Below are 18,316 nucleotides of genomic sequence, written 5' to 3'. Positions count from 1 at the left end.
GTATAAAAAACTCATCAGATCTAAGGATACTTTACAGAGCAAAAAACGTTCTCACCAATGCAACTAAAACTACACTTGACACTACCTATCTCCTCTCCACTTTTCTATATGGCGCTACCATCCTTACTAACCTGCAGGCTTCACAAAAATTTTAATTTGAACAATGTTATAACAAAGTTGCTAAATTTGCTATACGTATATACCCCTTTCAGAACCCACCACTGTATACCACATAAAGCCTAACATATACACAATTCCGTGCTAGCTGTAAAATTATCCAGCATCCATCTGCCTGTCCAGCAGCAAAAAAAACATTCTAGACAACTACATTCCCAATTGGTCATTGTGATTCTGTGACCAAACACTCCTGTCTGTCTACAAATGTAATACATTTGCTGGGCATTGCCTGTTCTTCTACAAGGCTGCTAAGGCCTGGAACTCCTTACCTGTATCCAACAGGTCTGTCCTTGCTCAAAACTAGGATAAACTATATCCCTAAATGTGAACGAGTATCTTTTCATTCCTTATACTTCCTTGTTCTCCCTTCTTCACTTACTTCCTTACTGCTATCTAATTCTTTTCCCTGACTTTCTTTGTAAATATACCATAAACCTGTTTTCCCTTACTTAGTATTGCAATTCCTATTCATATTAGACTAACTTACCTTTAATTTCTGGCCAAACTGTCTAAAATTTCTCTAAATATTAAATGATTGTCATATACCTTGTATCAGTTCTTAACCAATGTTTTTATATTATGTCTAATTTATTATAATTATTTAAACTGCAGATGTTTTTGTTTTACTTTTGAAGATTGTAAAATTACAGTTCTTAACATTTTTTGTAATAATTTGAAGCTTTTTTCCCTAGATCTCTGCTGAAAATTGTCTTCTACCCCATCAGACTGTCCTAATAATCAAATGTCAATAAATAAATAGATAAAGATCCATACACTACATGAATTATGATCATCAATCATAACCTTAAATGATGTGTTCTTGACATAGCTGCCAAGATTCACCTCTTGAGCTTCGCTGTTGGGGTGAATTTCTTGGCATCCATGTCTCAAGCACATAGTAAGCAGGTTATGATGGGCAACCCAATCATAATCCTCTGTAGTTACAAAAAGACAAAGTGATGTTATGCACAGCAAGAATGTTAGCTGAATGTAGATACACAACATAGAAAATATGCACTAGAGAAGACATAATGTAGGGAATATAAAAGAATATTCAGGGAATTGCAGAAGGACTTAAAAGACATTTTACATAGAGAGTTAGATAAATTAAAGAAGGGAGGTGATTTAGCCCAGAGGATTAAGGGTCTTTGCTGTTAACAAGCTGCTTCCTATACCCAAGGAATAGTATTTGATTCATTCAGCTAACATTTGCCTACTGTGTGACTCTCATCAAATAACTTAACCAAATAGTGTTCCCAAGTTGTCCCCAGGAACACTTGTGTCCAGTGGGCTTTCACAGTAAAGAAATGTACAAAACTAAAACAGAAAAAGTAGGAGTTTAGCAGAAAGGAGGTCTAGAGACAGGAGTGACAAGTATGACTTAACATCTCAATATACAACAGAATTACAGCTTGACAGATAACTCCAATGCTTGTCTTTTTCTTCTCATTCCAGTTAAACAGAAAAAAATCTCAGTGTGGAACACAAATACCACATACTTTTTTCATCAGCATGAATATGTGCATCTGGGCCTCATCTAGAAGATAACGGTGGGGATTCTTCATCCCATCCAGGGTCTTCTCCATCGTTTTGCTGTCAATGTTTACCCATCTCGTGGCGCCAGGAGCCAAAAAGTGTCTGCAATGAAAGAACAAAATAAAGCAGTTACATTACATCATGCAGGTAAAAGTTGTTTATGAAATTTCTGTCTTAAAAAGTGAGATCAGCACCGAGAATAAGCACAGATGAATATGGGAAAGTACTATGGTAGACAGCATATTTTGTCTACTACAGTCTGCTATAGGTTAGATAGCATAATGGTAATCAATGTCTTGACTGCTATCATGCCAGCTTCATAGCTACTGAGTCTGGCATTCAGTGTTAACCACCAGTTATTGTTCAAGTTTGAATGGTCTGTCTGCATTTGCATGGGTTTTCTCTAAATATTACACTTTTCTCCTATTGTTCAAAAACAAATCTGGCTGATTGGCTACTCCACATTTGTATTTACACTTTTCCTTGTATCTCAAGTCATAATTGAAAGGAATCTGAAGCAAACAAGTTTATTTACCTGGTTAACAAATAAATACATTCTACATTAAGGGTAAGACAATATACTGATAACATCTCTGAATCACTTGCGTCAGTAGTGTGCAATGAGATATGTCTCCTCAGATGAAGCTGAGAGATGTATATGCCCAAAGCTCTGTTTAACCACCAGTCCTTCCATGAAGTACTCAGAGGCTTATATTACAGAAGCTCCAGATGTACAGTAAGAGTGGGTCAAGGTTTGGATACAGTGACTCACTCATTAAGATGGCTGCCTTTTCAGCACCATCAGTCAGTGATGGCGCATGCCCAATCTCTCACTAGATAACGGAAACTAGCCAGTGCACAAATGGAAGAAGGCCATCCCAGAGGCAGATGTAACAGGTACGTCTTTGTCAGTTGCATATCTTCTGAATCCCTTACCTTCTCTCCATGCTCTGTCCACCCTTCATGTAGACCACCACCCTGCTTTAGCTGAGGTAAGCCTCCAGTGTCTTGCTCTATCTTCATCAGCAATTCTGGCACTTGTGAATAACACTCTTTCAAACTGTCTACTTCCCCGGGAAATAAAATTAAGTTGTGGGTTCAAGCTTATGACTGAGAGATTGCAAGAGCACTTTGAAGATCAAAATTTGTTAGGCATTAAATGCAAGAAACACTCCAGTGGCATAGCTAGACATGAGATCCAAACTGTGTGAGTAGCACAAAACAACTATTGAAAAAAGAAATGTTGTATTACCTCATAAGTCTGGGCCATTAAAGCATGTGTCATTTGGAAGTGTATATGCCTCGAGTAAAGCAGCATAACATTTCAACAATTATGAGTCTTAGAAAAGGAATTCCCAAAGGATACCAAATGCAGACAGCCTTGAAAGTTAGATCATGAGATTGTAAAAGAAACAAAAAACAAACTTTGTAAACATCCAAGAAAGCACGGAAGCCACTGCAAAACACACCAAGTTTAATATAAATAGATAAGTGCTTTCATCTTTACATAATAAAAAGACTTCTTCAGATAAAAACACAGAAGAACAGAGTATTTAAAAGCCACGCTATGAAGTCACATGACCAGTTGTTGTTTCCCTAAAGTTACAAAGTGCCATTTGAGAAATTATATAAAAGAAACTAAAACTGTCTAATCCCAAAGTCATCTAAATAAAAAGCATCTAAATAAAAGCAAATTTTTAACAGTCATTACTAAAACTGTCAATACACATCAAAAAAATAAACATATTTATCATTGATAGGTTTTAATTTTATGCAAACAAGTAGTAGAAAGTTCATTCAGATCTGGGCTGCTGCTTGTATTAAAACTAAGCTGCCACATTATCTTTTCTTTCCCAGCAGCAACCCCCAAAGTCCCCCCTGTGGTTCAATTTGACCTGTTCAAGCACTGTAAATTTAAATTCATGTTCGGGGCAAGACATAAGGTGTTTATAAAATGCATTAGTATTACTTTTGTTCTGTATTGCATATAAATGTTCATAAATTCTGTCTTTTAACATACATTCACAGTCTTTTCAACATAGAAACTTCACAGCCTTGACATAGGGCTAAATAAATGACCCTTTGACATACAGTTGTACATACCCTTGACTTTAAGGCATTCCCCCTTTACTACAAAGGTTTTACCACAATAAGTGTTTCTGCAGTATGTGCAAGTACCACGTTTAAACAGGGTCTATATTACATGATTGAATGATTAGGTGATCGAACACCTAAACATCGACCATGTAATATCGAACTGCAAAATAGTGAATGCCACCGGGAAATGTTACAGTCGGCAACAAAAAAAATTAACTTTACAGCCAAACTAAGTGGGGGGGGGCTTTGCCCCCCACACCCCCTGATGTTGAGTGCTGTGCCCCTCACCCCCCCCCCAACTAAGTATACCAACTCCAAGATCACTCCACAGTGGAGAAAATGGCAAAATTCAGTGAATGGCCACGGAAAATCTTTCCCTGCATTAAATTGGCCGTTCACTGTTTTTTGCTTTTGATATTATTTAAACATACCACAAATGTGTCTCTCATTGTTTTCCTTGATGGTGAATTCACAAATGTTCTTAAAACTAAGTCCCTTTCCATAAATAACTAAGGAGCTATTGCCTAGTTTTTCCTTGACATCTTTATTTTCATTAAAAAATACTTCTCTTTTTATTCAAGACCCACTTGATGTAGTTGTACTCTACAGAAAAAGTAGTGATAAAATTAACCCTGTAGCTTGGTTTCTCACCCATGTTCAAGGTATGTTGCCAACCACCAGTTATAATGTCCCCTTGTGTCCTAAAATCTTCTCCATTAAGAATAAGGGTGAAGTAGTTGTTGGCCTTTATCACCACCACTTCATTCATAGCAGTTGATAACACTTTCTGGATATCCCCTTTTAAAAACATTTCTTTTAAGTTGTTACACTCATCCAGAAAGTCAGAAAAAAATAAAACCATACATGCTGCTCTAACAAAATGGCCTTTTACTACAATTTTTTTTATGCTACAGGATGTGCTGGAATAGTTCAAAAAAGAATTAGAGTAAGTCGGTTTACTATAATTTTTGGAATAACTTTCCTGCTGTTATAATCCTTTACCAATTTTACATCCAGGTAAGAAATTTCATCAACACCTATGTCAAGTGTAAACTTCAAAAATCCAGTGGTGTTGTTTATTTTATTTCAATCATGAGATGCAGGTTGAAACAAACCACATGGGTCTGAAGTTTAATCTGTGTGAAATAAGTGTTAGTCTCTCTCTCTCTCTCTCTGATCTGTGCCTTTGAAAATATTTCTGTTTTCTGTGTAAACAATGAAGAATGGTGCAAGACATATAAAAAGTGCCATTGTATTTCAGAGACTTGCCACATCAAAAAGTCACAGGGAGTAAGAAAATAAACAGGAAGGAGTAGTACAATAATCTGTAATTATAGAATGTTTATAAAGCATTAGGATCCTAACAGATCACCACAGCAGGGTCCCACAGCCAAATTTACCCTCAGCTATTCAGCACTTACAGCACAGGTAAATCCTAGGTCCAGAAAAAAAGGTGCAGTAAAAAAAAAGTGTGTTAACAGAAAAGGGAAACAGGGAGCCACATGCTCCATTTTTCAAACTGAACTTAAAGCCCACAACTGGACAATACTCAAGTCTCTTCCTCTTGAAGAGGCAGTTATCTACTTCAACACCACCTTCCTCAAGATTCTAGATTCCCATGCTCCAATACGGTCCATTAGAACTAAAACCAAAACCACACCATTGCTCTCTAAGGAAACAAAATCCAAAATCCTATCTAGAAACAAGATGTGGGTCACATGGCGTACCTCTAAAGACCCACACTCCCACCAAACCTTCTGGCAACTTAGAAATGAAACTAAAAGAATGATCTTAAATGATAAAAAACTTCTTCCTCCACCTCCAACACAAACACCTTAATAATCCACAAAATTCTGGGCAGGCTTAAACAAGCTCCTGCACCCAGGCCAGGCAACCACCCCCACTCCAACAACTTGCAAACAACAGTGCCCTGTAAACATTGCTAACACATTCAATAGTTTCTTCACAGAAACTATACAATCCCTGGCCACACAATTCAAACAAACAACCAGCCCACTCCACTACCCATGCCAACAGAATACTACAAATACATCAGATCATCTATTTACCTTCGATCCAGTACCCATATCCTCTATAACATCTCTTCTTAAAAAACTAAAACCCACTAAGCTAGCAGCTGACCTTCTCCCAGCTGAGTTTCTGCAAAAGCAGCTGAGGCCATTTCGTATCCCGTCTCCATAATCATAAACCGTACCTTGTCAGAAGCCTTCATCCCCTCCATATGGAAAATGTCCCACATTATTCCTCTCCATAAAGGTGGTAGCTCACTAGAGCTAACCAACTACAGACCTATAGCTATACTCTCACCCCTGGCCAAAATTATGGAAAAGTGTGCCCACAAACAACTGATGGAACACCTCACCAAAAATAAAATTCTAGCCAACTCCCAACATGGCTTCAGGCCAAATCACAGTACCACATCAGCCCTACTATCCTTTTCTAATACCATCAATAACTTCAGAAACAATAAGAAACTATCATCTGCTCTTTTCTTAGACCTCTCCAAGGCCTTTGATATGGTGAACCACATTCAACTCCTCCATACATTAAAAAAACTATCACTCAGCAATTCCACGCTGAAATGGTTCCAATCCTACCTGTCCAATAGGCAACAGGCTGTTCTATGGCAGGACAAATTATCCACATGCCTACCTGTTACACTTGGAGTTCCCCAAGGATCTATTCTTGGCCCTCTTCTCTTCACCATCTTTGTTAATGACCTGCCCACAATCACCCCCCATGCCACATGCATTCAATATGCAGATGATTCGACTATCATCAGCACTGCCTCCAACCTGGCAGACCTCACTGCTTCAACCCAAGACACCTTCAACCTAATAGAAAAATGGTTCTCAAGTCATCAGCTAGTTCTCAACCCCAACAAAACAAAACTACTTACTTTCTCACCCACTAACAAGACTCTTCCCCCCACCTTCTCTATTACATCCTCCAATGGAATCACTATATCACCAGAAGCTCACACAAAGCTATTAGGTGTTACCATTGATAACTCCCTTAAATTTGACACCCATTTCAATCTAACCATCAAAACCGTCAATAAAAAGCTTGGCTCTCTCTATAAAGTAAAACACTTTCTCACTCCTCACGCTAAAATTAGAATTGCCAGCACACACCTACTATCAACTCTTTTCTATGCCTCCCCCCTCTTTACAAACCTAAACAAGACAACTCTTAACAAACTTGCTTCTTGTTACAATCACATAGCTAGATTTGCCACAAATTCCACCTTTAGAATGCACCACTGCACTAACTTGAAGCAACTAGGGTGGTTAGAGTTTTCCAGCCAACTCCATTTCAACCAACTCAAAACGGCTCACCAGATACTGTGTCACCCAGAGAAAACACCAGCTCTGAAAAACATCATTCACCCCTATATTAACCTGCAATCTTTACGCTCCTCCAATAAGATCTTAGCTCAAACTACCAAAGCCAATAATTCTGCTGGGGATTCTCTATTCTCAAACTTTGTAGGTAAACTGTGGAACTCCCTACCGACCATGCTCACCTCAGAACCTTCACTCCTACAATTCAAAAAAAAGCTTAAACCCCATCTCAATACTCTCTGGCAATGTCCCTGTTCCAAACCTGATTAACCACTATCATTTACCCTTCTCTTACCTCACTATCCTTAACCGCTTTTTAACTAGGCGCCTCGCCTTTGTAACTGACCTATGTTTTTTTTTTTTATATGCTGCTGTTATTTTTTTCCCAAGATGTGATGTATCTTTATATTGTATTTAGAACTCAACTATCTTCCTTTTTTGCATTAACAATGTTCATATGTCTGTTATGTACCTGGAGCTTTTCTCCCCGGGCCTCCGCTGAAAATGAACATGTATCCAGTCGGACTCTCCCGGTTAACAAATGTAAAATAAAATAAAATAAATAAATATAAATAAATAAACATCAAACCACGTTCAATCATAGCAGGAAAAAACGACAGCGTATGATCAAATATGGTTCTGTGGTTCCGGTCAAATATTGTAAAGCAGTTCTAGTCATGATTTGTAAAGGAGGGTGACACTGCAAGCATGTATGGTAGGGTGTGTCTTCTGTGTAGGGATATAGTGAGATCTGATATTATATATATATATATATATATATATATATATATATATATATATGGAGCTATGACGTTTGATCGAAAGATCAAAAGCCCGAAACCATTACCACTGAACACTTTATCGAAAGTGCTTTCATCGAAAAAGCGCTTTCGTTAAAGTATGTTTAAAAAAATCTACTTGAATGCAGGGGGGCAAGCCCCCCTGCACCCCCCCCCCGATGTGGGGGGCTGTACCCCCCACACACCCCATACTTTAATAGTCTCAATCTGAGGTCGCACTACAGTGGGAAAAAAAATGTTCCCTTACCGCACCATAGTACAAGCAGAACAACAAGCATACTTATGCGAAAGTGCTGCTTTGATGAACAGCACTTTCGCACAAGTATGCTCACCAAACTGGGATTCAGTGAAGGATGCAGTCGAGCATCTGTACAGATCCTATATATATATATATATATATATATATATATATATATATATATATATATGGGTCTACTTTGCCTCAAATTTATTTGGTAGAATTTCATATGACTGAGACCAAATCGCCAAAGACTCACGTTACCAAAAACTCATTTGATTGAATCTCATTTTACCAAAAGCTTACAATGCTGAATTTCAAAATACTAGATTATATACCATACACATGCACAATGACAGCACCAATTATTAACTCTTTCCAGAACTTAAACACTACTTACTTACCCTCTGAACAGAAATCAGACAATATAAAACCAAAGGAGGCTGTGCATCCCACACCCTCCCAACTATATATACCAACTCCAGAATCGCACTACAGTGGAGAAAAGGGCATATACCTTTTACTTGCCTTAAAGTACTCTATACGCTGCCACTACTGCTACATTCATTGAAATGAGATTCAGTCAAATGAGTTTTCGGTAATGTGAGCTTTCGGCAATTTGGTCTTGGTCATATGAAATTCTACCAAATGAGTTTTAGGTGAAGTAGACATAAATGTGTATATATATATATATATATATATATATATATATATATATATATATGTCTGTATGTCTGTATAAATGTAGATATCTGTAGTTATATTTATATATGTGTTGTGTGTGTTTGTTTGAGTATAAAGCCTCCCGCAGAGAATGTTTTCACGTTTTCTTCCTCAAGGAGCGTAGTGTAGAAGGGCTTAATGTAGGCAGATTGACTATAATGTTTATTTTTAAAATGCTTAGTATTTACAGCTTTAGTTTAATGTATGTTGTCAACTGCATCTTGGGTTATGCTTTTGGAAGACTTGCATTACTATGAATCTGGACAAAAAAATAAAAGACAAATGGGATGTCATCGTGCTCCCAGCCTGTGGGCCATTATTCATTATCAATTGGCTGAAAACCCCTAACCTACTGTCACATAAATTATTATCCCCAATGGGCATCACTAAATAAAAGAAAACTGCTATAACAGAACATTTACATCCAGAGTTTCTACTCCTACAGCACATCTGTGGTAAATGTGAAAACATCCACTAACATGATGATTCCTCATTTGAGGTACATGCTGTAAACCATATGAAATAGTTTGCTCCTTCCTTTAATATAAAATGTATAAAACTCTTCCTTTAAGTAGGCCACTAAGATATGAATTTTGGTACTCTGCCTTGTAAATGATGTATCACATAATGTGATTAATCAGCTTTGTCCCGCTTAAGCACACACTCATGAACTAACTATTCTGCAATTATGTTCCTCTTTTAATTAACACGTCTAACTTCTAATAAACATCCCATTCTACACCTTCATTCACACCTCTTTGCTCTTTCTTCCTTCCTTCACTATTGTTATACCTCTTTCTGCTCATGCTTGCCTGACCTTTTCTCTCTTTTTCCTCATTCTGTTCTTGTGCGTCTTTCTCTATGTCTCCCTCTCTGTAATTCCAGCTTCATCTTCCAACATACCTGTTTTGTCTCCTTTCTCCTTCTCTGCTCCTGACCCATTCTCTACCTGTTGACTCAGCCTCTTTTCCCTTCTCCATGAGTAGATCATAGCTTCACCGCCTTTAAAGTTCTCCCCCACCGGTTGTTAAAGGTTTGTTAATTTTGGATAGCAAACCTTTATACATTTGACAGCTACTGAGATATGGCTATTTTAGATATCTTCGATCCCTGTTTGTTTATTGCATAAAAAAATAATTAACTAGGATGTCTTTGTTGTTGATTTTGTCCTATTTAAATAAAAATGTAACTGCCTATATTGTTGTCTTTTGGCTTTTCCCGGTTAGGGGTCGCCACAGCAGAACTCCGGTCCCCTAAAGACTGGCAGTAGATTTTCACGAATGCCGAGGTGCCAGCTCGACGTTCAACCTTCAACGAAGGCACACCCATATACGCATGTCTTTCGAATGCCCACCAAACCATGGGGAGGACATGCAGACTCCACACAGAAGGCACTCCCCGCACTCCAGCCGAGAATCGAATGGGAGAACCTCTTGCTGTGAGGCAACAACGCTACTGCTGCACCACCACGGAAGTCAATTTTGTAACAGATAAGCTCCTCTATTTTAGTATTCAAGAAGAGAAAAACAGACAAATGATTTATTTTGTTAGTTTGCTGGTGTACTACACCAAGCAGGTACAGTTTGGGTTAAACAAAATCACAAAAAAAATAAAACAGAACTAATTTAAAAGCACAGAGTCCAACAAACTACTTAAAAAATGAGCCACTATTATTAACACAGGAGAAAAACAAATGTGGATTAATTTCAGTGGTGAATATTGGGGGTAAGTAGTAGGTGAGACCAGCTGGTAGAAATGGTGAGTGAGAAATTATGTGCTGTGCAATGGAAATGCACTTCCAGTCAGATTTTTAATGGCATTGTCTTTTGAGTTGTGATCTGAAGGTGGAGAAAGAGGCGACTTATTTTAGGTGAGGGGGATTACCACAGTTTCGCTGCAAGAATGGAGAAGGAATGTTTGGTAAACTTTAGTCTAGTTTAGAGCATCTGGAGTGAGGGAAGGAGTTATCAGGAAACATTATGGAGGCTTTAGGGGTGGTTTTAATAAGAAGTTTGGCAGCAAGAAGCCACCTGGCTGAAACAGTTTGCAAAGAAGAGACACTAGAAGTATTTCAACTCTATAGGTGACTTGGCACTTTCTGGCTATGGAGAGGGCAGGGCAGTGTATTCCTGAAAGGGCGAGTCGGAAATAATTCACTAGATTTTGTTTTCAATGGACTGTAGAGAGGATGAGTTTTTTTTAGAGGGTATTGCTATGATGCGGAGTCTGTATTTAAGATGAGCAAGGAGAACTACTTTGCCTATTCCAGCCCTAGCTGGTCTGGAATAAAAGGGAGATTGAAAAGTAGTTTATTAATAAAGATTGACAACAATAGTGGAGCAGGTATGGAGCTCTGGGGAACGTCTCTGATAAGGGGTGCTGGAGATGATAGGGATGATCCAGTTTTAATGCTGAAATATCTGTTTGTTAAGAAATCTTAGAACGCGGTGACAGTGTTAGAAGCCAACTCTGATTTCCTTCTATATCACTCCTCCAAGACGTGCTCAGTAAGATCAAAAGCTTTCATAATGTCAGTGAAGATAGTTCCTGAACGGTTTCCCTTGTCCATGTTGAGAAGGATCTCATCATCTGGAAGTGGCCACAGTGTTTTCTTTGTGTTCCAGCCAGCCCTGAATCCATGCTGTTTAAGAGTGAGGGGGTGTAACTGTAGGACGTCAGTGGAAGGTTGACTGTAATTTACCTTTTCAGCTATTCTCACAAGTGTAGGGTGGACGGAGGTAGGGAGGAAGTGGAAGGCATTCGTTAGTTGTGGCTGTTTTAGGAACAGGCTTGACAAGAACAGCATTCCATTTGTCTGATATTGTGTTTTGGTTTAAAGAGAAGTTATAGATTTGGAGAGGAGGTGTAGCAAGGGGAGTCTTTGCACAGAGATGAACCAAGGAGAACTTTTGTCTGCCCTAGTAGTTCTGTCCAGAGGTAAGTTTTCCTGGAGAGGCTCAATGTCTTTGTGAGTGATTTTCTTAAAACAGAAGAGAAGAATAAATGATGGAGGAGCTTGGGTGAGCTAGGGAGAGAACTAAATTCTGTGATAGGAGGGAGTTGGCTGAATTCCTTTAGAAAGTCAGATGCTGAAAGTTGGCCTTGAGACATTTGGATGGTGATAGCTGGGGAGGTAGCATCTGTGGATATTGGCTGAGATTTACTTCCTGCTAGAAGTGTTTGGGTGTCTAGCAGAGTTTGTTGTTGTCTGTGTTTGAAAGAGTTGGTTTTGTGCCTGAGCATGGCCTGCTGACATATGCTGCACACAGAGGTAAAGGCAGTTCTATTTACTGGTGAGGGTGTTTGTCTCCTTGAAGACCATGCAGTGTCTCTAAATCTCAGCAGTAGTTACCCAGGGAGGTTTGTTGTTTTTGTAAGAGGTAGGAATCACTCTGGAAGTTGAAGAAGGGTATGTATAACAGCTGTGGCAGCTGAGTTATAGTTGTGTAAGTTGGTAATGGAAGACTAGTCAATAGTTGCTAGGTGTTTTTTTTTTTCCTTTTTGAGGTTTTCAGTATTGTTATGGATCTGGCTCTGAAGGTAACTAGTTTGGAGGGCAGTTTTGGTGGTTGGAGGATCATTTGGAAGGCTATTAGGAGTGGTCACTGAATGAGGGTGAAAGAACAGATATTTTGGAGATAATGGGAGGTTTGTTAGTGATGTGCAGTTCTAGGAGTGGTTGTTGGTTAGGAGACTTGGCTGGGTAGTATCATTAACTAACTGTATAAAGCTGATACTGGTGACTAATTCACCAATATCGTTTCTCAGGGACCTAGATAGTGTAGGTGAAAATCACCTAGAATAATGATTTTTAGTTTCAGATTGGTCATAAATATAGGGTTAGTTCACATGGACACACCTATTTTTGTGAAAAACAAGGTAAGTTGGCTCAATACACATAGCCTATATGTCAGAAATCCTTCAAATCAGAGTAACTGCCTATTAAAAGATACTATTCCAAGACAAAATCTTAAAGATACATTTTATGCACTGGTTCACAGTGTGGCAGAATTAACTTTATCAATATGAGGATCATATCCCAAGGTGAGGTAAGGGCTTGGGGGGGTTCCAAGTTCAATGGTCCCTTTAAGAAAGGTCTTACTTTGAATGAATGAATGAATGAATGAATGAATGAAATTAACTTTATTGTATTCCCCTGATAAAAGCTAGATATAGCAGCCAAATAAACCTTAGTGGGGTTATAACTAAGCCACCAATAAAAGATATAAAGCTGATAATATAGGACAGATGCAACAGGGATAGAAAAGGCATCAAGTCCATTAGAAGAGGCCAACAGTACAAATCAGTGCCACGTACTCTTATACATCTTCCTTAAAGTATGCCTCTGGGACAAAGCAATCATTCTGATGACTCCAGAAAGGTAAGAAAAAAAGGTCTGCAACCATCAACAGCAATGAAGGAACCATATAATCAAGTGTATAGAGATAAGGTCTGGATAAGGCTTTCAGATGGGTGAAAAATGATGGTTCAAGACAACTCACAATGCAGTGGTTTCTTCAGAACAGGAGGAATCAAACTTTTAGAGGGCTAAAACAGGGCTATCAGGATAGCTATGGACTTGTGCTCTGCTGCTTTTAGACTGACTCCAATAATTAAGGGGAAATACAGGAAGGAATAAAGAGACTCTGGGACCATCCCTGAACTAGAGCATCCTTGGGTCATTCCCTTTTGGCTGTATTAGGGAAAAAGTGTTTCTGCATTTTGTATTGTAAAAAGATCAGAGGAAGACCAACCCCAGCCACAGCCATAGATAGCAGTCCCAGTACCCTCTGCCATTTCCTGATCTGGCATTCATTTCTGAATGATAATAATAACTTAACGTTCAGCTGGCATCTGACAATTATGCCTCCTAGCAATTTTCACCCAGGACAGGTGCATCTTACGTCCATCCTAGTTACTCTTCTGCTCCAGCAATGACAGAGACTCTATGTTATTGTAGGAATGAAGTGCCACTAAAGAAGCATCAGAAGACAATGACTGTACATTTGTTAAACCGTCTGGCTTTCTTAGGAATGAAGGCTGCAGAATGAAAGTGATCAGAAGACATGGCCTAATGCCAAACCATTATTACTTCCCATCATAAAGGGCTGTCTGTCTCTATGTATGGCAATAGCACCCATGAAAGAAAGTCTTAGAAATGTCAAAAGGATTACCCACATCTCCAGCACACTGATATGCAAATTGGCCTACAGAAATGACTTCACACCCTGAACCACCCTGTCCTGACAATATCTCCTCTCATTCCAAGATAGATGCATCTATAGGCTCTCAGCAAGGGAATTAGGAGGTGGAAGGTACTGCACAGAGACAAATCTGGACAGTGTAGCCACAAGCACCAAAACCTAGACCTTCCCATGCTTGAAATTCTGATCTAGACAAAAAGCAGACTGGGAACAACTCCATTGTCTATTCAGAGTCCATTGTAATGCCCATATGCATTAACAGAAAAATTCTTACTACAGTAAGACCTAAATTTGTCAGGCAAAGATTTACTGAAATGACAGAGAGAGAGAAGGAGACATGTTGTATTCTGCAATGGAGGAATCCTTTCATGAGGCAAATTTACCTTCCAAGCCAGAGTGTTCAGGAAGCATGCTAAGGAACACTATGGTCTGCAATGTCTCCATATGCAACTCTTCAGTATTTATTATGATGCCCAAGCACTGAAACAAGCAAAGTCAGTGCCCTGTTGCTATTTCTAGCTTCTCCAGAGAAGGGTCAGCTAGAAGCCTGTTGTCTAGGTAAGGCAAATGTTTCCTGTCCACATACTCTGGTATACTGCCATGCAGTGCATTTGGTCAACTCCCCTGGAGCTGAAATGAGACTAAACGAGTGAGCCTAAAACAAAGTGGCTTGTTTCTACTCCTAACATAAAGACCTCCTTGAATGCTTGGCTACTTTGACATGTACATAAACATCTTGGAGTTCATCTGAGAATATCCATTTTCTCTTACCAAGGCAACTCAGAGCTGTTTGCAATAAATTCATACATAATACTGTTTTGGGTGTAACGCTGCTTGGGACACTTAGGACTAGGATTTTGGGATTACCAAAAAGAATTTGGTAGCATCCTCTCTTTTGATGTGGAAGGACATCAAGAATGGGAAAAGAAGGTAGGCAAAGGGAGACAAGGAACTCAATGTAGTACCTTTGGAAATGATGTCCCTTAAACACTTGTGTTACATGACTATTCATGGAAACAGACAGAAGGACAAGATACCATGACGGGCTCAAGAAGGGAACAATTACGTATAGGACTGCTACTGGATCTGTACCCCTCTCCATTTAGAAGAGAGGCAAGAATACTTTTGGTTCTGCTGAGAATTTTGACCTCTGGAGGGAAGTCAATTCTGGAAAAAGTGTTTTTGGTTTCTATAAGACTGCTAGCACTTCTGCTGTTGCTGCTGCTTTTTCTGGACTGATTTCATCCACAACCACTTCGGACCATTTTGAATGATGTGGTGTCTGAAAACAAATGCCTGTGGCTTTTAAGATCTTGCCATCGTGCTCACTTTCCTACAACCTGTTTCACACTTGAGAACTGAAAAAGTCTGTAAAAACACCTGGAAATTCTCAATAAAGTTGATAGCAAGTGGTAATGGTTGTCCTTTTTTTTCCAATGTCTTTATTTGAACTTATATATATATATATATATATATATATATATATATATATATATATATATATATATATATCAAAAGCCTTTTCAACATGTAATAAAAATTTGTACATACAGATTATTACTTTAAAACACTGAAGCAGTAACAGAAAAAAGAAAATTAATAACATAAGAACTATTGTACACCAATTAAGTGCCATTTTATGATTTTAATTACTACAATATCAGTATTACACATTACTATGAACTTTAGCCTTTGAGTGAAATTTCTTGGTACTATTTCTTTTCTTTGTTAATTTAGCATATATTGATTTGTGTATATTTGAGTTTAGTGAGTATACGGTCTAGACGTGTACTCCAAAATTGGGTATAGTAGGATCATTTGCTTTAGTTATTAATTATTAACTTAGGAGTCGTTATATATTTAATTGCCATTTGTTTAAGACCATCCCGTGATGTATTTGATCTGTCACGCTACTTTTGTGAGATGTATAGCTTCGTCAATGAGAAAAGGGTAACTAAGATATGTATTTTTGTTTAGTTAGCCCCAAAGAGGAATGTGTAAAACAGCAAATTCCCAGGACACAGTAGTTTTTTTCATACCCCATCTTTTCTAATCTAACTTTTAACAATCACCACAACTTACATGAACATTTACAGCTCCAAAATATATATAAAATGTCAGCTATTTGGGCTTCACAGTGTAAACAGTTTGGTAAAGATATGGAGTAGTATTTATTAAGTTTTACGGGAGTTACATACACATTATTTACTATCGTGAATTGGGCATCTATAAGTTTTTTTAAAGGGGAGTAATTTTGCCTGTCTTAAGATTGTTTATTATGCATACGATTTCTTGTAAGATGAAAGGTGCTGTAAGGAGGTTCTGCTGACTTTGGTTAAGTTTAGGAAAATCTAACTGATTTAAAAATTGATCTTTTTCTTGTAGTATAAATGGTGAGTTTTGCTTACCATTAGTTCAAAGATTTGAGTAGTTTCAATATTTGAATTGTAAGTTTTGTTTTGGTATATGATTTTGGTTATTAATGGTGAAGCTTTATTAATATTTATCATTCTTGCTAGTATTTTTGATGGAACTTGTGTCCATTTAGAATATCTAGCTAGCTAGCATTTTCATTTCATCGAATACTTCTTTCGTATGTAATACGTGAAGTTCTTTCTGGAGGTCATTTAATTTTTTTCTAGATTTGAATTGTAATTTCAATAATGTTTCAATAATGTTCCTCTTCAAGTTCACTGATTTTTCCCTTCAATGCTTTTTTTTTTTATCAATAGCTTGTTTTTATGGTGAGATGCTTTGTTAATAAGTATACCCCTGATCTGGCCCTTAGCAGCAGCCCAATGTAGATCAAAAGGAATATGGGAACTAGAAGGGTTGTTCATAAACTCATCAAGTACCTCATTAATTGCCTTAACAATATCTTCTTTTTGAAGTACTGTAGGGTAAGAGTCTGGTTATACCCTCTCCTACTGATATTCAATATATTGGTCCAGTTCATAGTAAGTGCAATTCTAGAATGATCTGAAAAGAATTGCAGTCAATATTGGATCTCAAAAATCTTTCTGAAATCAAGAAGAAGTCCAGCCTCACCCAAGTTTTATAACAATGTGAGTAGAACATAAATTTCTCTGATGCTTCATCTCTCTTCTGAAAATTGAAAGGGGCCAAATAAATTGAAATCTATTTTTAAGTCTGAGATTGCTACTGAAGCATGAATATTGTATGTTTTACTTTTGCTTGTCCTGTCAGACACAGCATCATTAACTGCATTCCAGTCTGTCCCTATAATGTAATAACTAGGGAATTGGCTTAATATTTTATAAATTGACATTATAAACTCACGTTGTTTGGTACAAGGTACTTATAAATTCAGTAATAGTATAGGCTTATCAAATATACCTGTTGTCCTTAGGCAACTAATATGACATTTTGCTTATTTCCTCTGCAACGTCATACTGGAAATGCAGAATATGAGTCAAGTAATGAAATATCATGATAGAGAATACAGGGGATGCAAATATCCACTTTTACAAATGATCCAGGGCTCTAAACCTGTTGTTCAGAGGGTGAACTAGTAGGCTCTTTGGTACCGGTTCACCTTGAAGGAAGCTACCACCACTATGCAGCTGGTAACTGGAGGACCAGGCAATACATCCCAATCCTTCTGTAACCAGAAGATCCTGTCTGCTCTAATAGAGACAGGGGCTGCCACCTCTGTTCTTCCCAGATGTACTGAATGATGATGCTACTTATCTCCTTAGTGAGAGGATTATCAACAGGAAGAGGGAGAATTCCAGAAGGCCTCATATGGAATCTTTAAGGTGGATGAAAGAGGTTCCTTGGGTTATCCCTCCTTTTCTAGTCATACAATCTACAATTTTTCCAACTTGGGATCATCCATGAATGATGCAGAGAAATCTATTCCATCCCCTTCTTCAGTGTCTGTAGCTGAAGATTCCAAAAGGGAATACATGTGCTTTATCTTACACTTGTGCTCACCTTCTTGGGAGGAAGACACAACAATGAAGAAGATGAAGATGAGACTGAATCATATCTGTGGAGCATATCCTGTTTTTGACCATCAGAACTGCTGTCCTACCAGGGAAGAACAAAGGTTTCAAGCCCACACTAACAGAAGTCTTGGGTTGATGTTAATATACTGACTGGTTCCAAGAGTACTTGTGATATTGTTATCAGGGCAGTTTCTGATGTCCTCCT

At 38.1% G+C, this 18,316-nt stretch overlaps 1 protein-coding gene across 3 annotated transcripts in view; it reads right to left on the bottom strand.

Moving 5' to 3' along the window:
• The window catches only part of LOC122816610 (regulator of G-protein signaling 11-like), a 1,281,503-nt gene that overhangs the window by 151,026 nt on the left and 1,112,161 nt on the right, over positions 1 to 18,316 (bottom strand). For all 3 annotated transcript variants that reach the window (XM_044089514.1, XM_044089516.1, XM_044089517.1), the window contains exon 15: positions 1,677 to 1,815. In XM_044089514.1, the coding sequence (XP_043945449.1) occupies positions 1,677 to 1,815 (139 nt within the window). The remainder of the gene's footprint in view (positions 1 to 1,676; positions 1,816 to 18,316) is intronic.

This window comes from Protopterus annectens, chromosome 12.part0 (assembly GCF_019279795.1).
Source record: "Protopterus annectens isolate FY-2018-M chromosome 12.part0, PAN1.0, whole genome shotgun sequence".
Classification (NCBI taxonomy): Eukaryota; Metazoa; Chordata; order Ceratodontiformes; family Protopteridae; genus Protopterus; species Protopterus annectens.
The sequence above is the reverse complement of the archived record's forward strand: the minus strand, read 5'-3'. Positions and strand labels throughout refer to the sequence as shown.